Source organism: Brassica napus, chromosome A4 (assembly GCF_020379485.1).
Source record: "Brassica napus cultivar Da-Ae chromosome A4, Da-Ae, whole genome shotgun sequence".
In the NCBI taxonomy this organism is placed as follows: domain Eukaryota; kingdom Viridiplantae; phylum Streptophyta; class Magnoliopsida; order Brassicales; family Brassicaceae; genus Brassica; species Brassica napus.
Window position 1 is genome coordinate 7882817 of NC_063437.1, and position 23927 is coordinate 7906743.

Below are 23927 nucleotides of genomic sequence, written 5' to 3' on the forward strand. Positions count from 1 at the left end.
GTATAAACTATACAAAAAGGAATATAATTGATGAATCTAATGTTTCCAGAAATATATATAATGAATCCAACATATTCACAACAAGAAAAATACATAATCAAAACAAATTGGACAGAAAGCTTTAAAGTAAGATGCATTAAGCCTTTTGAAGTGTCGAGGTGTTGGAGCTTCGTATAACTCGATACAGCAGACGTTATCCCATCAGTCTGAAAGCACCTAAAGAAGAAACCCATCAGTCTTTGATTCTACAGAAACTAATGAGTTTGTTGGTTGCGGAAATGTTAAACCAAGACGAGGTATATAAGATATGTGAAAGGTACTTTATGAAAAAGAGCTTGAGTTTGTGGTATCCTACGTACGTGAGTCCCTATAAGGTGAAAATGGCTTCAATTATTCACTTCTTCGCCTTCTTCTTTGGCGGTCGTTTCTTTCTGGACTTGTTAAATCCGCCTCCACTCTCCTGTGGTACAAAATACAGTTCTATGAGTTAGTTCACAGACAAGGTGTCTGCATAACACCATCAGATATTACAAACCAGCTTCAGTAGATGCTAACCTTTTTGTAGCATCTATATGCGCTTTGACCTGAGAACTCCTGTCCACTTTTAGATATATAGACCTACAAGAGCAAGAAACAAAATCAGATATTACAATGTTTCAGACGTCTCTTGTCATGTCTGTGTTTCTGTAACATATACTTTACTTCCCAATCCCATGCTTAAAAAACGTGCATGTGTGTTTAACAGCTCAATCCCAGTTGTAATTTTCTTTAATTGTGGAAAGAGAAACAGACCTTCCTTCCTTCTGCGGACGTGAACCAGTGACCTGCGTTACCAGTGTTAGCTGATACACGTCTTCTGCCAGCATCCTTTGGAACTGCAGCAGATCTCGCTTTGGAGCTCTCTTGGTCCTTCGAGACCTTTGACTTTGCTTGCGTCCCTCTGCAGCTTTTACTGCTAGAAACTCCGGTTTTAGAACTCCCGTTGCTGCCAAATTGGTTCCTACAATGGCATTGGGAAAGTAAATGTCAATTCCCTGTTAAAAAGAAGACTGTATGTATGAAAATTAGAAAGGGAATAGAAATATAACGCACATATAATCAATAAGGCACTCCTCTCGCCGGTTCTCTCTATCATTGGAAATCCCCAGAGGCAAGAAGTTTGGTAACCGCTTCCGGGCCAAATTCTGGATCCTTGGATCACTGTGCAAGAAGAAACGATGAGATGGAGGAGTAGGGTTGGAAGAATCCGAGAAATGCCCATTTTGCTGAAACAATCCACTATTGCTACTACTTGCCACAGCACTGCTTTGTTTCTGAGCTGTGCTTTTGTTGATCGAGCTAAAATAGTCTTGACAAACATCATCCAGAGCTGGTGTCTGAATCTTAGAAACTGCCGCTGGGGAAAAATCTTTCCACAGATCTCCAAGTTCCTTTCTCTTTGGTTTACTTGCAACAGATGGTTGAACCTTTGAGCATGAACCATTTGTTTTAGTTACTCGGCTTGATTCTTTTTTGGTGGATGGGCAGTCATCTTCAGAATCTGAATCTAGTATCTGCAACCTTCGTAGTGGACTACGAGTTGGCATATATCCAGGTTCCTTTTTCTTTGAGGATGGATCATTGGTATTAGTTACTCCGCTTAAATCTCTGCTGCGGGTGGATGGGTGATCGTCTTCAGAATCTGAATCTAGTAGCTGGAACCTTCGTTGAGCTGGTGTTTGAGTCTTTGAAACCCCAACCGGAGGAAAATCTTTCAACAAATCTCCAGTACATGGAAGGGATCCAGGTTCCTTTCTCTTTGAGGATGAATCATTAGTTTCAGTTATTCGGATCGAACCTCTGCTGCGTTTGGATGGGTGGTCATCTTCAGAATCTGATTCCAGTAGCTGGAACCTTCGCAGAGGACTACAATCTGAACTCCGAAACAATGGTGCAACAGAGGTAATCCCAGAGCCAGTACCAGTAGATACTGGAACATCCTCCAACCGCTTTCTTTTTTCCAGGCTCCGAGAGATAGAAGAAGAAGGCTGGCTAGTAAAAATCCCAGAACAACGAAGTGAGACCCTTGAACTGCAACTAGAGAAATGACTTCTTGTTGATGCAGGTGCATCTACATGTAAGCGAGCAACACAAGTGGTAAATCAAGATGAAACCACAAAACATGGAGACTTTAGAAATATTACAAGGACTAGACTTGAGAGAGAGTTTTGTTAAAGCACTCATCCACAAAACAAATCTTAAAGAAACAAGTTTGATTTATCAGTCGCCAAACCCACTATCTACCAGAGTTCAACAAATGCAATCATCTTTGAGCCACAACACATGAATCATCATGTTTTCCTCGTATAATATACCATCAATTCATCAGGAATCATTATTACATAACATGTTATACAATCAAGCACACAAACCCCCAAGAACCATGACGTGAAACCCATTTCGATTTATCGCTTGAAAAGCTCCAAAACTAACTCTATCTACCAGAGTTCAACAGATGCAATCAAAAAGTTTTCATCTTCAAATCATAATCATAATGTAACAATCGTAAACTATCCTATACCATTCACCATGCATCATTATCAAATAACATCTTCTATCATCAAGCACACAACCATCACACAGATCCATTCCAAGACTAAGAATCAACCTTAATCCCTAATAGCTCAGGGAGACTGACGGTTTTGCAACTTAGCATGAGCTCTTTAAAATTCAATAGTTTCTAGATACTCCTTCAATATCAATGTATCTCTGATCCAAGAAACCTAAAGTTCCTCAACCGCAATTAAATGAACAGTTCGAATATAAAACCCAAAGAGTGATAGAAAAAAGGTAAAATTACTTGTATCAGAGACGTGATTGAGCTCAAATTCGATTCCAGCAATTTAAGCAAGAGCCAGTTCACAATCAACACATAACAGGTAAAAGTGGAATCAAAAGAATCGTAAGTTACCTTCGGGAGAAGAGAACTCCTCGATGTCGTCGTCGTCATCATCCCGATCCTCCGCGCGACCTAACAACTCACTGGCACCATCTTCCGCAGAACACTTGTTGGTATCATTGAATCCGCGTCGCAACCGCTTGAGAGCGGGGCTTGAACTACCAGGTCCAAGCTCCAGATCGGAATCAGAGACCGTAAGTCCCGGCTCAGGCTCGTCGTCTCCGGTCAAACCAGGCTTGGGATCCGATGCGGCGTCAAGGTCAAACCCTAGCGAAAACGAGGGTGCTTCAATCGAATCCATGAGAGGAAGAAATTAGGGATTCTTTTGCGAGAGAAAGAGGAAGAGACTTTTTTTATGTTGCCAAAGAATCTTCAAATTGAGATTTCCCTCGCCTCGCGCTCGCGGGACAATCCTCGATTTCAAACAAATTTCGAGCTGATTTTTTTATGGGAAAATTGGAAATATGCAACAAAAAAATTAGTATATTGTCCCTATACCATAATATGAACAACAAGTTGTCCACTTAGCATAAATTTTAATGTAAACCCAATTAAGTCCCTAATCTAAGCTTAAAACGTTTTTTGTAAAATTAATTGTTAAAAATAAAAGTTAAAAGTAAAAAAAAAAATAACAGATGGTAAATAAACAAAAGGGGATAATCTCAAATCGTGACTTAGAACTCCAATTTCGCCTTCTCCTTTGGCGATAGAGAACAAAAGACGATTTCAAGTCATCGGGATGTCAGAGCTCGCCGTCGCCGGTGTTCCTTCAGCCCGCTAGGACTCCAGTGGTGTTCTTCTTCATCTTAATCGCAGTCTGAGAAACCACGTCCACTTCGCATCTCGTTCTCAAGTACTCGCCGAACACCACTGAAGCTCGAACCTCACCGATAACCGAAGCTCGTGCCTCTCCAATCTGGAATATACTCTCTCAGCTCTATTTCAAGCAAACCAATCGAGACTTTTCAGGTTTGTTTGTGAATTTTTTTTGCATGTCTTTGTATCTTTTACTTGAGTCTTTTTTTAATCATAGTTTGACTGTCATAAGTTTCGAATTTAGTTTATGTGAATGATTTAGGCTTCTATGTTATCAAAGTTGCATACTTTTTTGATTGTTTGTTTGTTGCAACCGATCTCTTGTACCTGTTGTTGTTTCTCGTGACATTGAGGGAGAATGGATTCGCATTTAATTGGGTATTGACATCTATAAAGCATGTAAAGTATGTGGTTTGCATTTTGTATGTCTTTGGTGATTTTGTTTGATTTGTTTTCACTAGTATGTATGTCTTTGGACGATTGTTTTATGATGAAAAGTGGCATGAACCGTGACTGTTGTGATTGTATTTCTTTCCTTGTGTTGTGATTTATAAGAGTTTATAAGAACTGGTGACTTCATTTTCATGTCTTTCTTTTTAAAATATGTGTTTCATTATCCTAATTTGTGCTTGATATGTATCGATTTTAGTTGAGATAGTTAGTGTTAATGATTTAGGTGTCTATGTTATCAAAGTTTAATTCTTTTGATATTTTTGAACGCTAAGTAAAGTTTCAAACTTTTTCTTGTTTGTCAACGCTTAAGTATTATGAACTTGTATCATGATGACTTTGTTTTATGAGTACTGACTGTGGTGATTGTATTTGTTTCATTGTTCACAGGTATGGCGATGGATCGGTTGCCAAAAACCCTATTCAAAGAGGGAACAGAAACACAAGTTGAGAAGGTGAACAACACTTGTCGAACTTCCATACTTAAGAAGGTGGAGAAGTATGTTGAAGCAGAGTACAAGGAAGTGTTGGGTGATCCGCTATTTTCTCAGGTTATGGATATTTATGTGCACAAGCTTCAGTATTCAGGGAGAGTGATCCACAGCTTCGTTTGTAAGCAGCTTCTGACCGTAAAGCGCCATGAGTTGTGGTTCCATTTTGCTAGGAGGGCTCTCAGATTTTCAATGCAAGAATTCCATGCGATCACTGGTCTGAAATATAAAGACGACGAGCCTGACTTGGATATTGATAAATGGAGAGGTGATAAAGGGTTTTGGAGTAAGTTGCTGCGGAAAAAAAGGAAAAATTAGCCTACAGCAAATCAGGAAGGTGCATCTGAAGTCTTGTAATACATGGTCTCATATTGATAGGCAGAGGATGGTGTATTTGTGTGTGATTGCTGGTCTGGTTATGGCGAAGGATGAGAAGGTGTGCATCCCACACAAGTACATCAAGCTGGTGATGGATTTCGATAAGATGAGAAAATATCCGTGGTTTTCACTCTTTTGATGCGCTTGTGACTTCCATTACTGAAGCTAGGGATAAAGTGAAGACGCAGAACAGCTATGTCATATATGGATTCTCTTATGCACTTCAGATTTGGTTGATGGAGGCTATTCCAGACATCGGGTCTCTTTTGGGTACGAAGCTCAAAGAAGGCGTCACTAGCATGAGATGCAGAAATTGGAAAGGATCTGCTAAGGTTTCCTATGAAGATATTATTAGTATTGAGTCCGATTTTGCATCCACTGTAAGTTTTGCTTCCTTTAATCAATGTGGACATATTTCATGATTCTTAATCTTTGTGCTAAACTTTTGAACTTTGTTTTTTTTTGTAGGGAGTTGTGTTTCCATACATCTCTTCAACTTGGAAATAGCAACATCATTGTTGATGCTGGGTTTGAGCGAGACGATGAGATGAATGACGAAAGGGTCGATCTGATCATTAACATGTACAAAAAGAAGTATGACTGGAGTAAGCATGTTTGGGGTTATCAGGAAACTGAACAACCATATGTGGAAAGTTATGAGGATGATGGTTCAAAGGAAGAAGAGGCTGGAGAAAGAAGTGACTGTGGAATGGAAGAAGAAATAGAAACCGCCCATGTGTCTCCTGCAAAGAAGAGAAAGAACCAGTATCGGGATATATGAGCCGAGTCAAGGAAGAAGAGGTTACTTTGCCAAAGATCAACCGACAAATACAGAGATCTTGAAGAGAGTATGAAGTCCTATATCCAGGGTATGTTTAAGTCTTCTTTTACTGCCTTAGGGCTTGAGGTCTGCGACTTAATTGAAGACCGGTTTACCAAATTAGAGCAGACGATCCTTTCATCTCAGACTCCAGTTGGTGTTCCGGCTTATACTCAGCCTCATGGTCCTGCTCCGACTTATATTCAGACTCATGGTCATGCTCCGGCTTATAATCATACTCCTGCTGCTGCTACGACATCTACTCATACTCATGCTGCCGCTACGACATCTACTCAAGCTCCTACTCCTACTCCGGCGTCTACTCACGCTAGTGGTCCTGCTACTACTTCCCGCGCTCGAGCTTCTCGCGACAAAGCTTCGGTTCCTTCTCACACTGGTGGTCCTACAACTGCTGCTAAGACAAGGTCTCAGACAAAGGTAAACAAGAAGTAGATCTTTTCTCATGTATTTGAATTCTCTTCTTGCGGTTTGTATTCGGTTACTGTTCTTGCGGTTTGTAATATTATTGTATGGATGATGTTTTGTTAAATGTTTGTAGTATTGATGTAAGAATGATGGTTTGTTTGCGGTTTGTAATATTTTGAAGTAAGAATGATGTACTGAAATTGCATGTATTTGATGTTCTCATATATATGTTTTAAAAATATTAATGTCATGTTTTTCTGTTTATAACCAGGATCCAGAGTTGTCTGATGTGTTTGGCAGCTTATTTGACACTTTAGATGTCAATTTAGGGACCCAAGAGGACTTAGAAAAGACAATGGGCAACCTTACACAAGAGTCTCATGTTAAAGGGTTTGATCCATCTCAAGATTTCTTCAACCGACCATTCTTGAATGATATAGATGATCCAGAAGTTCGTTGCAAAGACAGCGACTACGAATTGGTTTTTATTCCAGAAGACAAATTCTCCAAACTAACCGAATGGATCCTCAAGCCCAAGTAAGCAGTATTTGTATTGTTTTACTATTTTTTCTCAATTTTCCTCACAAACATCGTCACACTACTGCTTTCTATTTACAGAGTACTTCAGATTGGGCCATCTAAATTTGATGCAGAGTTGGCTTCACGTATAATGGGGCCTAATGAATGGTTGAAGAACTATGTGAGTTTATCTGAGACTTAATTTACATATTGAATAATAGTTTTTGGTTCTCATTCCTTAAAAACATGCATTGTCTTTTTCGGGACATGGACGCAATGATGTATTTGTTTTGGGAAAAAACCTCATTGCATCGGTGGAAGCCAAACCGAGTAACATTTCTGAACTGTATGTTCAGTAATCAGATCATCACCGCCTACAGCAAGTTTGATGGGAACAGGAGAGGGTACAAAGTCGACAACAACCTTCTCGAGTATGGAAGAGGTGAGCTTCCATATCATGGAAGCACAGGTTCGGTTTGGGGTGTTGATGTCGATCGTCTCTACATCCCTATTTGTGTCAACCAAATCCATTGGATCTCTATGTGCGTCAATCTTGTGAACCGGACTGTTGAGGTTTTTGATTGTGGAGGTAAGAAGAACAACAAGGCCGTGGAAGCATTTGCCGTCCTCATTCCACGAATCGTCAAGGCTGTCCAGTCATCAGATAAGAAGAAAGATTTTAATGTCAAACAGTATGTTGTTTCTTATGTCCCGATGCGCGCTCTAAACACGAGTGGCAATGACTGTGGTGCTTATTCGTTGAAGTTCATAGAGTGCCATCTACTTGGTTTAGATTTCTCTTTGGTGAATGACGGAACATCCAAGAAGCCCGACACAAGATAGCGTTTGATCTTTGGGAAGCAGAAAATGATGAGTCCTTGCAGTATCGAATGTCCACATTTAAGCCTCCAAAGCGTGCTCCGGAGAAAACGGTTGAACTCTTTTGAGTTCATGCTTGTTGTCTTTGATAGTTTGTGGTTTATCATTTCAGTTCATGCACTACTTTGATTGTTTTGAAACTGATCTACTATTTGAGTTCACGATTATTGTTTATGTTTCGAAACTAATATATTAAGTGATTTAGGGTATAGGGTTTCAACCCTATCTAATTTATTTGAGTTCATGGTTAATTGTTGTTGTTAATTGTTATGATAGTTTTCATTTTAAATAAAAACGGGTTGAAACCCCTAAATTCATTAAGGTTCAACCCACCAAATTCAATGTTGAACCCAAAATTCGATGTTTAACCCCTAAATTCGATTTGGTTGAAATCGTATACCCTAAATCATGTTATAGAGTGTAGTTTTTAACAAGAGTAAATAAGAATTGTGGGTTTAACAATTTCTTGACAATATAATATGTAACATGACGATTTTAATTGATTTCTAAGATATGTTTTACGGGTTAGTATTTTCAAATTTTGTCTTCATATACTTCTCAGAAGTCGATTTTTGTGTATTAGAGTGTAGTATTTGAGCAGCTAATATAAGTGTTTTAGAGTATAACCCAATTACGGTTTATACCCACTAGGCCCACCCGAAAATGTTTAAAATCCGACCCTAAACCCGGGTCCACACACCCCCAAACACGTGAGTTTCTTTTCATTTGTCGAAACTTAAGAACGTAAAGTATAGAGAAAAGGGGATTAGGGTTCTTTATCTGCGAATCTGGCAACAAAATCGCAATGACCAGTTCGTCAACATCTTCTACTCGTTTTTCTCGAATCTCTACTCATGGTGTGCCTACAAGATGTTGGTGTGGCGAGGGCATAACCGCGTTTGGTTCATCGACGGCGGAGAATAGGTATCGACGATTCTACCGATGCGAAATCGCGAGAGATGTAAGTCCCTGTTTTGATTTCGTGTTGCAGATTAAACCATACTATATCACTTAGATTTACAGTTCATAATACAATACTGACTGAATTTTGTTTCTTTTGCGCTAGAGAAAAACTGAGAATCATCTATTTAAATGGATTGATGAAGCTTTGATTGAGGAGATTCGGATGGTGGATGCGAAACATGAGAGGGTTGCTCAAGTGATTACGAAGTTTGAAGAAAGGGTTATGGAAAAGGTGAAGTCCGAGATGGTTAGAGTTGAACGTCAGATGTCCGAAAAGCTTAAGGAGAAGGTAGACTTGGAGATTGCTAGAGTTGCACACGAGATGAAACATAAGCTAAAGATTGCAACGGTGGCTATGGTAGTTGTAGGAGCAATCGTAGGAATATGGACTTTTCTTAGTGTCTGAGCAAGTTCTAGTTGTCGGGTGCTTGTTGTCTGAGTTTGATTTTCTTCAGAATCTATCAAGTTTGCAGTTTTGTTTTTCATTATTTTGACTAATATACTCTATGGATTCTTGTTTACAATCGTTGGCTTTATAAGCAGCTTCAGTTCACAGTCTATTTCATGTTTTTTAAAGAGTAAAAGTTGCAGAGAAACATATTGATCAGCTTCAGTTTACAACTTATTGTCAAATATATAACATTGCAGAAAACGAAGGAATGATTGCATAAAATAAAGTAAACCATATCCAAGAACAAGAAAATCCAGAAGCAAGAAAACCAAACAAATCAAGTAACCAACACCAAAATGAAAAACAAGAAAATCGAAAACAAAGACATGTCTAAATAGCTCTGTCACACGTAGCCCTGTTATGATTCTCTTCGCCACATCGACTGCACCTGCGCCTCTTTTTTTCTTGAGCTCCTTGCGACGAACGGAGCTTGTCTTCAACAGTCTCATACCTGCGTTTTCTTCTCCTTCCTGCTCCTCTTCTTGATTCAGGAGCTAGCACACTGGCATTTCGAACAGTATCTGGAACCACCCAACTATCCTCAGGAACACCTATTGGATTGATAGTTTCTTCATAAGCTGTTCTTCAATTGGAAGTCGTGTACATGAAATCCGTTAGTGAGGATGGGGCGCGGCCAACTGTTAAACCAGCCTTGATTGCGTGTCTACATGGGATTTTCAGTAGGTCATATTTCCCACAAGAGCAGGTTCTTCTGTCCAAATCAATCAGGCAGTCGATTGTATCTCCACGAACCAAAAAACGATGCTCGTTAACTGGCTGGACAAGAAACGTTTTACCCTTGTTAATCCGTCTATCTATCTTTTTCTCGATGGCAATAGTTAATGGCATTGTGTGCTTCCTGCTTCGTGTGCGTCGTTCGAAGAACCAATGGGTAAGCATTTCTCTGATGCTATCCAACAAAGGAATGACTGGATACTCTCTTGGTGAGCGCAAAGCAGAGTTTATTAACTCAGCCGGGTTTGTCGTCCTGATGTCATACCTGTATCCTTGAAACTGACAGCGAGCCCACTTTGTAACATCTGCATCTGTTAAATATTCTCCCATAGCTGGACTAATATTGCACACAGCTTCGAATCGCTTCTGAAAATCAACAACTCTATAAGCTTTAGAAGCTTTTGCAATCAATCCAACCACTCCTTTTCCTCTGTAATGTGTGACCACATTATTTAACAAATGGTGATTACAAATTCCATGTTGAGAAAGAGGATACACATTCTCAAACCCCTTACAAAGTGAGTTATTTATGTCCGACACAAACGCAAGACCACGCTCGTCCGGAACAACAACCTTTAGTTGTCTGAAAAACAAATTCCATGAACGATCATTTTTCGAGTCGACAACAGCAAATGCAATAGGATACAAGTTGAAGTTTCCATCTAAAGCTGTCGCAACAAGTAATACTCCTTTGTATTTGCTCTTCAAAAATGTCCCATCAACAACAAGAACTTTTCGCATGGATGTATGAAATCCTCGTACTGATTGCCCAAACGAAAGAAAGAGAAATCTGAATTTACCATCAACATCGGTTTCGTAAAATGTGTGTGTTCCTGGATTAGCTTCTTTCAGCATGTGCAAGTATTTCAGAATTTTTCCAAAACTCTGCTCGGGAATGCCTCTAACCAGATTAATCGCATACTCACGAGCGTCCCACGCTAATGATTTCGATATCTCGCATCCATGTTCCATTCTCATAATCTGTATGATATCATTAGCTTTGGGACCTTCTTTGACACCATCATACCTATGCATTATTAGACTCCTAATAGTTTTTGCAGAAGCTGTCCGACCACCATTATCCATATTTGACGCAGCACATGTATGATCCGCCACATATTTTTTGATGATAAAATATGTAGATCCTGATAACCCCTCAGCACGAACACTCCACCTACACTTGTTGTCCACGCATCGGATGTACCAAAGTTTTCTATCTGAATTCACAACTTTGTAATCGAAGTTATTCTTCATTGCTGACATTTCCAATGCTGCTTTTAACTTATATTTGTTTTGAAACGTTTCACCCGTCTTCACAACATGCTTCAAAGAGAACCGAACACTTTTTCCCCTATCCTCTTCTTTTCCACTTAAGTCAGCATCTTCATTTTCTTTCAAGGCGTTCAAGTTACATTCGTCTTCACCATCCTTGCTCGATTGAGAAGAACTACCAATGTCATCTCCAGGTGAAACGGAGGGAGGCTCACGTCGGTCTCTGCCAGACGCGTTAGATTGCTCCTTATCAAGCTCAATCTTGTCGTTGTTTGCATTGACAGGTGAAATAGACACACACAACCTTGAAGAAGCTTTTCCACATACATATGTAAGAAAATTCTTGACTTGCCGATCATTCCCAATGATAACTGGAGGACAGTCTATCGTACTGATTAACTCCATAGGTAAGTAGCTTAACTCAAGCTCGACATCGTTTTGGTCAATGCCAAAATCCTCAAAAGCCGTAGTCCTTAGATCTTCAAAGGAACTTGTCAATTCCACAGCAAGTACTCTTCCTCCTTTTTCCTTATCAAAAGCAAATCCCCATCCTTTACAGGGATCAAATTTCCACACCCCACAAGAGGCATAGATATGCATGTTCTTCAACAAGAGATTCAAATTTTTGGGGTGGTTTCAAAATTAATCAACAAGTTGTGAAGAAGAAGAAGAGAGATCACGGTTATTTTTTAGAAAACATAACTTTAGGAAACACGTAAAATTTAGAAAATTAAAGATTTACAGAATATTTCTCAACAGATTTTGGAGAGATTTAAGGAATATTTTCGAAAATAATTCGAATTTGGCAGAACATGCATTCTGCTGCACGTAGCTTTGATATATGATGGTAGATACGACGGCAGAATGTATAATCCTACAGAGATAGGTTATAGTATCTTAGTAGATAACGAAATATTACCGTGGTAGAGGATTAGTAACTGGCAGATTCTATGATTCCAGGACAGTAGTTATATAGGAGACACTAGTTCATGAAATCTTTCGGGGTTCAGATCGTAAGCAAAACCATAACCTTTTCTTTCTACGGTAGTAGACATATTACGAAACCGTAGACTTTACTATCTTCAAGCGTCAGATACCTATGTAGTTAACCGAAACTACGATCTACATATCCGTAGTTAGTAGATTTTGTTTTCTGCGATCCGAAGATCAAAATATGAAATTGTGTTACACTAATATTTAGTCAGCCAAATTATTTTTCATATGATTGTTTCATGTTTATGTACATTTTGAATAATTTTTCATATTTTTCTGACTCTTAAAATAATTGATATGATTTTTTGAAGTTGGCCAGGGGCATCTATGTCCAAATCCGACAAAAAAAAGATTTATGCTATAGGGACAATGTAGTTGATTTTCTGTGGTGTTTTGGCAAATTTTTCTTTTTTTATTTTGATTGATATTAAGGGTCTGACTGGTTCAACCGCAGCGGTTGCAGTTGCGGTTGCGGGAGTTTGCGGATGCGGGTGGTTGCAGTTTCTAGCGGTTTTAAGAGATTTGTACGACTGGTTCTGCGGTTAGAAGTTGGTGTGTTTGCGGGATACTTATGACTGGTTAACTACCAAATGCAGCAACGATTAAATAATAAATTAACAATATTTATATTTTATACAATTATAAAAATATCAAAAATAATTATATTATAATAAATATAAAAGTTATATTTAGAAAGTTATACTTTAATTTTTTTTAAATTATAGAAAATATTTTTATTTTAAACTTTTATAATATTAATTAAAATATAATAGATATATTTTAGCATTTTTATAATTCTAATTTAATTTTTTATTGAATATTTTTATTTTTGTATTTATATTGTTTTGGAAAAAAAAGAATATTTTTTTATCCTCCCGCAACCGCCCGCAACCGCAAACGCTAGCTGGAACCAGCTTTTGAATTTATGAGGTTCAGAGCGATTTGGAGCGGTTTGGAACGGTTTGAAGGATTGTTGCAAAACGTTAACAACTGCTACCAACCACAAAAGCTGTGTTTGCGGGTGGTAGCGGGAAAACCAGTCATACCCTAAGTTTTCGTCGAAATAGCTTTTAAATTGGTATAATAACCTTTTTAATTGTCCGTAAAAATTATCGTAATGGGCCGTTATCAGCATATATGCTGGCCCACCTACAAATATTAACACAACACAATCAATACTACAAGTATATATATATTTTTTTAACAAATATGAACCTTTTTAAAAATATATTTATATACAAATATGCTATAATTTTTGTGGCTTTTAAGATCTTCATAGAATGATAATCAGAAGCAGGTTTGATGTTTGACCAAACCAAGTGCATCTCCAAGGACATTGACACATGAAGATTGTGCAGCTTCATTAGCATATCTCAGACTAATGTCCTTCATTCTAATACGTGTGCATGGAGCTTTAGCACTGCAATCCAATTTTACCGCAATTTTTGTAGCCGATGTTCCTCTTATGCCTTGATATATCACATCGTTTATCCTCACTCCTGATTCCTATATCATTATTTCAAAATGTAATTAAATCCTTAGAGCTGTATGGCATCAATGTTGTTTCTTTAATTGATATGTATTTGATTATGAATTATGATCAGAGTGAAAGTGACTTAAGCATTTCATCTTTATTTATCTATAGTAATTAAAAGTAATAATAGTAGATAATACTCAAAATACTTTTATATTGTTATTCTTAGTTTTAACGATTTCACAAAACACTTTATATACAGTATATATAGGTAATCCCCAGTCCAAATAAAGTAATGATTTCTAATTGTAATAAAAAATGTTTTTGATTATGGTACCTGAGTAGGACAGTTTATGTTATGAGGGCAATAGTGTTGGTCAATGATGAGAGGAAACTTGACATTGGACATAAGAGACTCTAAGAATCGAACCCTCTGAACAAAACCGGACGATGGATTAGCCCATGACTTAATTCTTAATCCATTGTCTGTTCCTACAAAAACTGTCTTCTTCACCGTCACATTTTGTACCCCTTCCTCTTCTCTATCTTTTCCCAAGCTCCCAATGCTACATTTCAGACAAAACCATATTTTAAAGAATTATATATGACACAAGATTCATTTGGGTGCCAAAAAAAAAAAACAGCGTGTATATACTTCATATCGTTAGCCAAACATATTTGTAAAAAAAATGATTTCAAATAAAACAATAATTTGTATATAATTATTAGTCGTATAATCGTGGTTCTTTGGAGAACATTTTCTACCATACACAATATGTTTTCCAAAGAACCACGATTATATGACCAATAATTAAACACAAAATTGATTGATTTTTCCTACCTAATCTTTTTAGAACTCTATTTTTAAATGACTCAAGTAAGGTTAAATCTAATTTAGATGAATCAAAAGTTAATGATTTTAAAAGTAATATTTTTCTTGTGTTTTTCTATATGATTAATCAAACTAGATGTTTGAACTTACCAGTATAGTCAAGCCATTCAATTATTTTCTGACATATATATAGGTGCGCATATACACTACTTATTACACATATATGTCACGATCATTGGATGAATGTAGTCTTCTTCTTTTTTCGAGATGAGTGTATATTCACATAGGACTGGAAATAAATAAAAATATTACGCGAAAACAAAACGTTGAATCACCTGATTCCATGACCAGGGCCACATGTGACTCGTTCGACCCACAAGTTCTTGGTTCCGGGGCCAATGGAGATACAGTCGTCACCAGTTTTGATGGAAGCGTTACGAATTTCAACATCAGTTGATAGTTGGACATGAATGCCATCTGTGTTCGGGCTTTTTCCATCCGCCACGATCCGAATATCGTTGATCTTAACATCACGGCATCGATTAATGACGATGTGGAACATTTGGCTGTTCAATGACAATAATCCCTTCACCTTGACTCTACTTGACTCCACAAAACTTATTGTCTGCATCATTACACTCAAAGAAAAACAATTAGAAAGAAGATCTAAGGTTTTAGAATATCGTTTAATATATAGTTCTGTTAAAAGGGCTTAATTATTTTTTATAAGATATTGGTAAATTCTCATATCACTACTGAAATGATTCCTACTGTAAAATAAAAAGGAAAAACACCATTACATTAATTTTCAATTGATTTTGAAGTAAAATTCTTAAGTTTTCAAAGTTGTTGTGTAGCCTAATTGACCTTTTAATCACTTTCTGGTTAGTAGTAGTTTTTATATCTCCTAAACCTCAAAAGACCATGTTAGAATCCTTTTAAATCACTTTCTGGTTAGTAGTAGTTTTTATATCTCCTAAATCTCAAAAGACCATGTTAGAATCCGTAATATGAAATATAAACAATATGAATTATTCCACTTATTTTTAATTGGTTTGGAATTCCAAACATGGTCTAGTAAATGTTTTTGGTTCCGACCAACTTATCATACCGTAGCACCAGCGGGACAGCTGTTGTTGAAGGAGGCCTTGCAAGCCCACAACGAAGGTCCCTTAGCGTCGAAAGAACCACCGATAACAGAAACTCCAGTGACTCTTTCAAAGCTGAACCATGTTTCTTCTCGCCCAAGAAAGTTATAGTCCCCCGAACCAACAAGAGTCCCATCGATCCTGAAAACAATATCAAGGCTCTTGCAACTTTCACCGCTGAAACGAACAGGGCTAACAAGATATCTTCCTTTGGGTACGTATATAACCGCAGCATCCGTCGAACTACACGCTGCATCCCATGCCTTGGCAAAAGCTGTAGCTGAGTCAACAATACCGTTAGGTTTAGCTCCGAAGCTCAGCACATTGAAGAGTATTGTCGCGTGAGATTGTATTGGCAAAGACAAGAAGATTGTTGTTGACATAAGTAAATAAGCGTACATAATCGTATATTGGAACTTCTCCATCTTGCTTTTTGTGTTAATGTTTGATGTGAGGAAATGAAAGAAACTCCTTATTGGGTACGTAAATTGAAGTTGAAAAGGGAATAAAATACTTGATGGCAATGAGTAGGTGTAGTAAGGTATATGTATATATACACACACGGTTTATTTATTTTATATTTTGTGTTAGAGTATATTGTAATTATATTCGGATAAAAGGATAAAGGGTGTTGCGTTTAAAGCTCATATCAAATAGGGTGACAAAGACACAGCGCGTCTGCATGGATTACTTAAGTTACAAACTAGGCCAGTGTCGTCTTTACCTTGTTATAATAATAGCGGGTCATCGTTGCTCTTTGTTTTTCGTGTTTTCCCCTTTAAAGTCTTAAAAGATGATAAAAATTTGTTATTACAGTGCTATGATAGTGGGATTCAAATCTCCTTTTACATTTTTTTAACAAGAAAAACGGTAGAATCTCGGAAGTTTCAAATAGACTATTGACAACACTTATGCGGAATTGTTCATAGCTAATATGATTATTTTACACGAAAGTTGCCTACTATTTAGCAGTTTAAAACTAAAATGGATATTTCTTCAAAAGGTAGCAATTTAAACGACTTGAGCAGGCGCAGCTTTCTTTTTCCCGAATCAAACTACATTTTGTTTAGAATTACATTGAATCTTAATAAATCTTCGATTTGAAGAGATATCAATCGCCTTTTGTCACCTTCATCCTATGCTAGATTAAATTCATACATTTGATGACAATAAGCTATCTCTCTCATCTTTGACAAAAAAAAAACATATAGTCAATAAAGTACATTTATAGATACACTGAATGTACGAAATATATATATATACACATAAGTTTCTTTTCTTTTTTTAACATGAAACAATGATTATATTACTCAAATTAAACGTGAACCGGATAATCAAATCGTACTAAAACAACCAACAAAGTACATATATCTATGAATCTCTGTGCTAATGAGTTTTCTGCTCGGGGATGGTATCCAAATTAGAACTCCTAAGATTCTTGTTTCCAAATCGCTAGCTCCTTTAACTTTGTCGAAAAGTTTAAACATGTTTTTAGATCTTGAGTAATCCAGATCAAGTCTTTACAATCAACGTAACTTCAAAACGCTGACATGTTGAGTGCTGCAACATATATCTATTGTCCATAATAGTGTTTCTAATTCTGCATGTAATGACAACAATCTTCTCCTCTGATTTCTGGTTCCTAATAGTTGAATCATCCATGATAATACATGTTTGTGTAAACACTAAAAAAGCAAAACAAGAACACAGAATTACCGACGAAGAGCATTTTATCAGAAATTACTGAGGAATCACCGAGGAAATACCAAAAAATGCAAATAGAGCAATCGTTGAGATTTCGTCGGTAATTACCAACTATTTTTTTTATGAAAAAAAATCGTTGGGAATCACTGGCGAAATTCTAACGAAATGATCTGGCGGGGTAAATAAAATGCATAAAATCTATGGTTGGTTATCGGGTTGAAGATCTAGGGTTGGGATAGGGTTGGTTAGATAGGTTTTAATTAGGATAGTGTGTTTATTAAGGTCGCAAACCCTAGAAATGATCCACACAAAAATAGGTTTTAGTTAGGATAGTGTGTTTAGATATTGTCGGGTTGAAGATCTAGGGTTGGTTATTTAGGAGTTGGGTTCAGCTAAAATTTAGGTTCTTTAGAGACGGTTTATTTGTAATACTGTCGATTTTTAAAGTGGGTATTGTTGCAGCCATGGAGGCGCACATGCAGATGAAAATGACGTTGTTTGATGGAGACGACCATGAGGTTTGGATTATAAAGAAGAGGAATCTTTTGATAGCTCGTGACCTATGGAAAGTTATAGAGAGTGGATTCTCGGAAGAAAACACAAACCACCAAATGATTGGATTCTGTTACGAGCCAAAAAATCAGAGAATCAAGGATATGACGGCTCTTCATATGCTGCAAATGTCTGTAACAGACCCGATCTTTCTTCAGATAGGCAGAGTAACATCGTCCAAGCAAGCATGGGAGATTCTCAGAGCGGAATTCGGAGAGACCAATGAGATTCAGGATTTGAAACTGACCTACCTTAAGATCAAATTTGACGAAATGATGATGGAGAAGGAAGAAAGCTTTGGGGAATATATTAAAAAAATGATGGAGCTTGTGAACCAGCTTAAGTTCTACGGGTCTAACATGTCTGATCAGGGCCGGCTCATGTGGGAGGGCCAGCAGTATACTCGTCCAAGACCCACCTAAAATTAAGCAAATTTAGTGATATAAAGGGGCCAAATATTTTTTTTTCTCAACAAAAACGGTCTAGTTTTTATTTTTTCACTTTCAATTTCAGATTGACATAATATTTTAAAAATATAATAGTCTAAATTTTAAAAACAAACAAATTAATAAATTTAGATAAGTTTTTATATATATTTATTTAATAATAATATTTAATTTAACTAATTATAGGGGCCTAAAATTACTTTTTTGCCTAAAGGCCTTTTATATTCTTAAACCGGCCATGTGTTTGATCAACAAGTCATCCGTGAGATTCTTGGCAGCTTGCCCCCAAAGTTTAATGGTAATATAAACAACATGCATGGTGAGAGGATTGCACTCACTAAAGTTGTTTACCTCTTGCCAGAGAAAACGAATGTCAATTTGGGTTTAAGACCATTTCCAATTCAAACCTATTTTTTTTCTATATTCTCACAGCAATAGAGTAAATCGTTGGGACAAAATTTATCCTATAATAGAGATTTTATTTTTGTGAAAATTATTGAGGAAAAAATAGGTTTGGGTTGGAGATACCCCGAGAATCATGAAGAAGAGAGGAAGACAATAGAGAGCTCTTTCTCTACCTATGCTGTTTGTTTCTTCTAATGAAAACATTTTAGGAAGAAGTAAGATTAAAATGTTGCTGCTTTGCAGTTTTAAAGAGTAAGATGTGTTGTTCGTTTGATGCTCAACAAAACAACTCACGAAATGTTCTATTTTGGTAGTTTCTTTGGCTTTCAAATCATAATATTAAATTTTAGAAAGGTGTCTTCTTGAGTTATAAAAAAAAAGGTTATAAAATGTTTTGAAATATGAAAACAGGGATTCAGACAGAGACTCGACACCAGTATTCGATTCTTGTAGAGACAAAACAGAGAGAAAAGTACCTTTGAACAGTGTTCGTTGGGTGTTGAATCACATACAAAACTACTTGTATTACAGTAAATTACATTCAAAATTGAACCAAGATTAAACCGGTCGGTACGAATCGGCTAAACGAATCCTGTTAAAAAGGTGTAACCTAGCAGCTTAAAACCCTTTTCAGAAACCCAAAAAAAAAAAAAAAAAGAGTATCGGAACACAAAAAAAAATGCTGCTCCGGTCGATTCGCACCGTCGAGCACCTCCGCAGAATCTCAGCTTATTCGGTTTCCGCGTACCTCACTTCTCCTTCCTTAGTAAGCAGAGCATTACCGAGGGAGAGTGCTCTGTCTTCTCCTATCTCTAGATTCTATTACTCTAATCCTCATCATCGACACACGACGACTACATCGTCACCGGTTTCTTCACGGTGGCGTATCAGCATAAGACATATGTCACGGCGGAGAAATGCCGCAAAAGGGTCGGCGGCGTATTCTTCAGCGGTGGATTTGGCGATGGACTCGGTGGTGAAGATATTCACAGTTTCGACGAGTCCTAGCTACTTCCTTCCTTGGCAGAATAAGTCTCAGCGAGAATCCATGGGCTCTGGTAATAGCTAAAGACCATAACTTTTTTGTTTTGTTTGGTTTCTTGTTGTGTTTTCTTTTGCTGCTTTAACTTTGAATGGTTATGATGTAAGGATTCGTAATATCTGGAAGAAGGATTATAACGAACGCGCACGTGGTGGCTGATCACTCCTTCGTGCTAGTGAGGAAGCACGGGTCCCCTATAAAGCACAGAGCTAAAGTTGAGGCTATCGGACACGAGTGTGATTTAGCCGTTTTGGTGATTGATAGTGAAGTTTTTTGGGAAGGAATGAACTCTTTGGAGCTGGGAGATATACCGCTTCTGAGGGAAGAAGTGTTTGTAGTTGGCTATCCTCAAGGTATGTTTTCTAATTATCAACTGATAAGACTTGAGTTGTGTTCTAGCTCCAAGTACAGTGGATAATCATATATCTAGTGCAGGTGGTGATAACATCTCTGTTACGAAAGGTGTTGTGTCTCGTGTTGAACCCACCCAATATGTTCACGGTGCCACCCAGCTAATGGCTATTCAAATAGATGCTGCTATCAACCCTGGAAACAGCGGTGGCCCAGCAATCATGGGAAACAAAGTAGCTGGTGTTGCTTTTCAAAATCTTGCAGGTGGTGAGAACATAGGGTGAGTCTAATAAACTTTTGATACAAAGCCTAAGTGATCAGAAAAAGATTTAAACTAACTGGTGCTTTCAAAGTGCAGTTATATCATTCCAACACCGGTAATAAAGCATTTCATAAACGGTGTTGAAGAATCTGGAAAATACACTGGTTTCTGCTCAATGGGTGTATCATGCCAGCCTATGGAGAATGCTCAGATCCGTAGCATCTATCAGATGAGTTCTGAAATGACAGGGGTTCTTATAAGCAAGATTAACCCTCTCTCCGATGCTCATAAAATTCTGAACAAGGAAGATGTTATTCTCGCATTTGATGGTGTTCCCATTGGAAATGATGGCACTGGTAGATTTTTTCTCTTTTATTTTTCCATGAACCTCCTCAACGTCGCATTGTTTACGTAGTAGTTTTTGCTGGTGAATTAAAAAGTGTGTTTTCATTTACTTTGCATTGCAGTTCCTCTCCGGAAGAAGGAGCGGATCACTTTTGATCATATGGTATCTATGAAAAAACCAAATGAGACAGCTCTGGTTAAAGTCTTGAGGGAAGGAAAAGAACATGAGTTTTGTATCACTCTCAGACCTGTAAGTCATTATTTGTCACCGACTGTAGAACTGGGCAATCTTCTTCTGAGCCTTAACAAATTTTTATTGCTTGCTTGCAGCTACAACCGCTGGTTCCAGTGCATCAGTTCGACCAGCTTCCAAGTTATTATATATTTTCGGGCTTTGTATTCGTGCCTCTCACTCAGCCATACCTACACGAATACGGAGAAGATTGGTACAACACTTGTCCCCGCAGATTGTGCGAGCGTGCATTAAGAGATCTACCTGAAAAATCTAATCAACAACTTGTCATTATCTCTCAGGTTTGTTGCTTTTCTTTTTTGTCTTAGTTCTATTGTTGAGATTAAGAACGATTGACGATCACTTGAGTAACTATGATCGTATTTACTTGATAAGAGTTTTTGATATTGCCAACACAAACATCATCTGGTCATTTAGGCACCTGACTGATAACTAATTATCTGTCTGATAGGTGTTAATGGATGATATCAACACAGGATTTGAGCGTCTTGCAGAGCTGCAAGTAAGTATGAAAACTATAACCGTATTTATATGATGATCCTTTTGTCATTCTCTGAATCCAAGCGCATCATGATTCATTTATTCATCTCATCATGGCATACATTTTTGGACTTAGTAATTAAGATAACAGAACATCATCATAGGATTCTAATAAAGGGCAAATATGAAATGAAACACTTTTTTTATTACTACCAGGTGAAGAAAGTGAATGGAGTGGAAGTGGATAATCTGAGACATTTATGCCAGCTCATAGAGAACTGTGACACAGAAAATCTGAAATTGGATTTAGACGATGGGAGAGTACTCGCCTTGAAGTACCAAGACGCAAGATTAGCCACTTCTCTGATTTTGAAACGGCACAGAATAGCGTCTGCCATGTCCAGCGATCTGCTTATTGAACAAAATAATCTAGCAACTGAGTTGGCTGCTTCTTGTTCTACTGCGGTTGTTTGAGCCAAAACTCCAATCGCATGTTGTATGTACACTTTCACATTCATTCATATTTTCAGAACCACTGTGTTATAATGTTCGTGAACATTTTAGGATTTTTTAAATCGGATTTTTTCCTTTTATAGTTTTCTTTGTTTTCTACACACAGCTCTTCAGACACTTTACTTGATTCGCTATTTAAAAAATATCTATAGAAAACTTAATTCTTTTAACCCCCCTCCCCCCCCACACAAAGTATTGATCAAATGTGGACACATCTAATGAGAATTCAATCCCAAATCTGGTTAGTGCGTAGGAACTAGAAGCCAGAGACTCCTTGTCTTTTTCTCCTTTCATTACTACTTTTATGTGTTTTTTGTCCATTAAGAAAACAAAAATACCTTTCCGTGTCTTCTGCGACCTGTCACATCCGTACGTGCACCGTAAAAGACGAAACTACCCTCCTAGTCTTATGAGTGTCTCTCTTAACTAAGGTCACTGACCTTTTGTTTAACTCACTCAGGAAGTGGAGAAGCAAAAAGGCTTTTCACTATTCGTTTGTGTGATGATGTCGTCTTCGTGGGAGATTCAACTAATGGAAACGGCTAAGGAGGAACTTGAGATTCTTCAGGCTCAATATCCCAACCGCTTCGCCTACCTCAAGTCCGACCTTCAGTCTTTCATCTCTAACCTCAGTGAAGACCACGCGCCTCCGTCACGTGCCTCCTCCTCCCCCCTCGTCCTCACCCAAGGTACTACTTGTACAATCGTTCTCGTTTATGTGTCTCTGTCCCTTCGGCGATTGCTTGTCGTGTGTTTAGTATATGGACTGCTGAGAGAAATAAAAAGCTTTGTTCCTTAATTATTTTCGGTTTTATGCTAACAATTTCTCAATTATTTAGATAACTATTAAGATTGTTTTTAGTCAAATTATAATATTTGACAAACCTTTTCGGTCGTATATTCGTGTATTTATGGTGTTGCATTAAAAAAAAATAAGTCGATTGAATTTCCCATGCCAAAATTAAATTTATTCGACAACACGTCTTCAAAAATATTCGACAAGACATAAATAGATTCTGTAAGAATTTTCTGGCCCTTGTATTTGGTTATACTTTCAAAAATCTATACCCTTTGTTCATGTTGGATAAAGTTAAAGTTGTACGGCTTTACAATTTCTCACTAGTGCATTGCGATTGAAGAATCTACTATAGCTTGAAAATATTGGTTTTGATTTTACAACCGCAATAACGTTCGTTTCTTTTGAAATGATTTTTTAAACATAAGTTGATTTTTAATATAGTTTTAGGCAATTTGTTAGTCTGATTGATTGTCAATTTTTGTTCTGCTCGTTTTACACTATTATAAGTACATATGGTTTCTTGTTTCTCAAATGATGTAAATGAACAAATAAATCAAAAGACTCGTTATGCAAATGCATCTAGCTAGTATATGCATAACTCTCGAGTATATCAACAAAGATGGCTAAGCAGTAAACGATAAACTATTTGTTACCTTATCATATTAACTATCATGACATTGTCTTCTATTATGTCATGAGTCATGACGCTAATCTTGGATATTAGTGTAGTTAGGAGGGGTCATCAAGTCAATTCAAATCTAGATTTCGTTCACACATGAAACTGTGTTAGCCGCAACTAAAAGTTGTTGTTAATGCGTTGGACAGAGTCATCAAACTGTAAGAACAAGCAGAAACACAAGAAGAGAAAGTACACAAATGAATTATTTGGAGATCAGACATCGTCATCAACGGGAAAGATCCACAAGAACAATAATCATAAGATGGTTCAGAGAGTGGTCACAAAGAGAAAAACTAGAGTTGAAATGGTTCTTGAAAGGGCCCAACTTTGTCTCCAGAAGATAAGAGACGTGAAAGCGTCTTTGTGTTAGACTTTTATTTAACAACCTTTTCTTCTTCTTGGGGGTTGAAATGTAAGAATGATGTTATACGGTCCAAGACAATGTTTAACAAGCATTGAAAATTCAATGTTTCTAAGAACATCGGTTTAAATAGTTCAGCAGTATATATCA

General features: G+C 37.4%; 8 protein-coding genes across 9 annotated transcripts; 4 read left to right on the top strand and 4 right to left on the bottom strand.

Moving 5' to 3' along the window:
* Positions 1-8: 8 nt before the first annotated feature.
* On the bottom strand, positions 9-3404 carry LOC106445038. Of its 2 annotated transcripts, none has more exons than XM_013886519.3 (6): positions 2951-3404; positions 1093-2110; positions 793-1000; positions 556-618; positions 360-460; positions 9-206 (listed from the first exon to the last, which is right to left on the bottom strand). In XM_013886519.3, exons 1-5 carry the CDS (start codon positions 3237-3239, stop codon positions 395-397), a joined length of 1644 nt encoding a protein of 547 aa, XP_013741973.2. In that variant the 5' UTR covers positions 3240-3404; the 3' UTR covers positions 9-206; positions 360-394. The 2 variants fall into 2 exon arrangements, with proteins under 2 accessions (XP_013741973.2, XP_013741972.2); XM_013886518.3 differs by having other exon boundaries at positions 9-216.
* A 1192-nt stretch (positions 3405-4596) lies between these two features.
* Positions 4597-5854, top strand: LOC125608147. The gene is made up of 4 exons (XM_048778100.1): positions 4597-4973; positions 5074-5196; positions 5243-5434; positions 5542-5854. The coding sequence occupies exons 1-4, from the start codon at positions 4597-4599 to the stop codon at positions 5852-5854; spliced, it is 1005 nt and encodes a 334-aa protein (XP_048634057.1).
* Positions 5855-8522: 2668 nt separating this feature from the next.
* LOC106358369 (uncharacterized protein At4g04775-like) lies at positions 8523-9086 on the top strand. Its single transcript, XM_013798144.2, has 2 exons — positions 8523-8678; positions 8784-9086. Exons 1-2 carry the CDS (start codon positions 8523-8525, stop codon positions 9084-9086), a joined length of 459 nt encoding a protein of 152 aa, XP_013653598.2.
* A 630-nt stretch (positions 9087-9716) lies between these two features.
* LOC125608148 lies at positions 9717-11129 on the bottom strand. The gene has a single exon (XM_048778102.1). It carries the CDS (start codon positions 11127-11129, stop codon positions 9717-9719), a length of 1413 nt encoding a protein of 470 aa, XP_048634059.1.
* Positions 11130-12870: 1741 nt separating this feature from the next.
* Positions 12871-15159, bottom strand: LOC106449073 (polygalacturonase). The gene is made up of 2 exons (XM_048777356.1): positions 14773-15159; positions 12871-14171 (listed from the first exon to the last, which is right to left on the bottom strand). The coding sequence occupies exons 1-2, from the start codon at positions 15069-15071 to the stop codon at positions 13934-13936; spliced, it is 537 nt and encodes a 178-aa protein (XP_048633313.1). The 5' UTR covers positions 15072-15159; the 3' UTR covers positions 12871-13933.
* A 208-nt stretch (positions 15160-15367) lies between these two features.
* On the bottom strand, positions 15368-16222 carry LOC125607874 (probable polygalacturonase At2g43860). Its single transcript, XM_048777357.1, has one exon. The coding sequence runs from the start codon at positions 16008-16010 to the stop codon at positions 15543-15545; it is 468 nt and encodes a 155-aa protein (XP_048633314.1). The 5' UTR covers positions 16011-16222; the 3' UTR covers positions 15368-15542.
* Positions 16223-19320: 3098 nt separating this feature from the next.
* Positions 19321-22020, top strand: LOC106445033 (protease Do-like 10, mitochondrial). The gene is made up of 8 exons (XM_013886512.3): positions 19321-19750; positions 19842-20087; positions 20170-20365; positions 20444-20703; positions 20815-20942; positions 21023-21226; positions 21397-21447; positions 21642-22020. The coding sequence occupies exons 1-8, from the start codon at positions 19372-19374 to the stop codon at positions 21897-21899; spliced, it is 1722 nt and encodes a 573-aa protein (XP_013741966.2). The 5' UTR covers positions 19321-19371; the 3' UTR covers positions 21900-22020.
* A 328-nt stretch (positions 22021-22348) lies between these two features.
* LOC106449071 lies at positions 22349-23920 on the top strand. Its single transcript, XM_013890882.3, has 2 exons — positions 22349-22627; positions 23563-23920. Exons 1-2 carry the CDS (start codon positions 22441-22443, stop codon positions 23784-23786), a joined length of 411 nt encoding a protein of 136 aa, XP_013746336.1. The 5' UTR covers positions 22349-22440; the 3' UTR covers positions 23787-23920.
* The last annotated feature ends 7 nt before the right edge of the window (positions 23921-23927 follow it).

What these genes read in the sequence shown, in the direction of transcription:
- LOC106445038 (XM_013886519.3), bottom strand. Translation starts at nt 3,239, where the DNA reads ATGGATTCGATTGAAGCACCCTCGTTTTCGCTAGGGTTTGACCTTGAC. An exon ending in GGAGTTCTCTTCTCCCGAAG is followed by an intron (nt 2,111 to 2,950) that starts GTAACTTACGAT and finishes GCTTACATGTAG; the next exon opens with ATGCACCTGCATCAACAAGA. An exon ending in GAGTGCCTTATTGATTATAT is followed by an intron (nt 1,001 to 1,092) that starts GTGCGTTATATT and finishes ATGCCATTGTAG; the next exon opens with GAACCAATTTGGCAGCAACG.
- LOC125608147 (XM_048778100.1), top strand. Translation starts at nt 4,597, where the DNA reads ATGGCGATGGATCGGTTGCCAAAAACCCTATTCAAAGAGGGAACAGAA. An exon ending in AAATGGAGAGGTGATAAAGG is followed by an intron (nt 4,974 to 5,073) that starts GTTTTGGAGTAA and finishes TCATATTGATAG; the next exon opens with GCAGAGGATGGTGTATTTGT. An exon ending in AAGATGAGAAAATATCCGTG is followed by an intron (nt 5,197 to 5,242) that starts GTTTTCACTCTT and finishes TACTGAAGCTAG; the next exon opens with GGATAAAGTGAAGACGCAGA.
- LOC106358369 (XM_013798144.2), top strand. Translation starts at nt 8,523, where the DNA reads ATGACCAGTTCGTCAACATCTTCTACTCGTTTTTCTCGAATCTCTACT. An exon ending in GATGCGAAATCGCGAGAGAT is followed by an intron (nt 8,679 to 8,783) that starts GTAAGTCCCTGT and finishes CTTTTGCGCTAG; the next exon opens with AGAAAAACTGAGAATCATCT.
- LOC125608148 (XM_048778102.1), bottom strand. Translation starts at nt 11,129, where the DNA reads ATGTCAGCAATGAAGAATAACTTCGATTACAAAGTTGTGAATTCAGAT.
- LOC106449073 (XM_048777356.1), bottom strand. Translation starts at nt 15,071, where the DNA reads ATGATGCAGACAATAAGTTTTGTGGAGTCAAGTAGAGTCAAGGTGAAG. An exon ending in GGCCCTGGTCATGGAATCAG is followed by an intron (nt 14,172 to 14,772) that starts GTGATTCAACGT and finishes TCTGAAATGTAG; the next exon opens with CATTGGGAGCTTGGGAAAAG.
- LOC125607874 (XM_048777357.1), bottom strand. Translation starts at nt 16,010, where the DNA reads ATGGAGAAGTTCCAATATACGATTATGTACGCTTATTTACTTATGTCA.
- LOC106445033 (XM_013886512.3), top strand. Translation starts at nt 19,372, where the DNA reads ATGCTGCTCCGGTCGATTCGCACCGTCGAGCACCTCCGCAGAATCTCA. An exon ending in CATTGGAAATGATGGCACTG is followed by an intron (nt 20,704 to 20,814) that starts GTAGATTTTTTC and finishes TTTGCATTGCAG; the next exon opens with TTCCTCTCCGGAAGAAGGAG. An exon ending in AGCGTCTTGCAGAGCTGCAA is followed by an intron (nt 21,448 to 21,641) that starts GTAAGTATGAAA and finishes TATTACTACCAG; the next exon opens with GTGAAGAAAGTGAATGGAGT.
- LOC106449071 (XM_013890882.3), top strand. Translation starts at nt 22,441, where the DNA reads ATGATGTCGTCTTCGTGGGAGATTCAACTAATGGAAACGGCTAAGGAG. An exon ending in CCCCCTCGTCCTCACCCAAG is followed by an intron (nt 22,628 to 23,562) that starts GTACTACTTGTA and finishes TGCGTTGGACAG; the next exon opens with AGTCATCAAACTGTAAGAAC.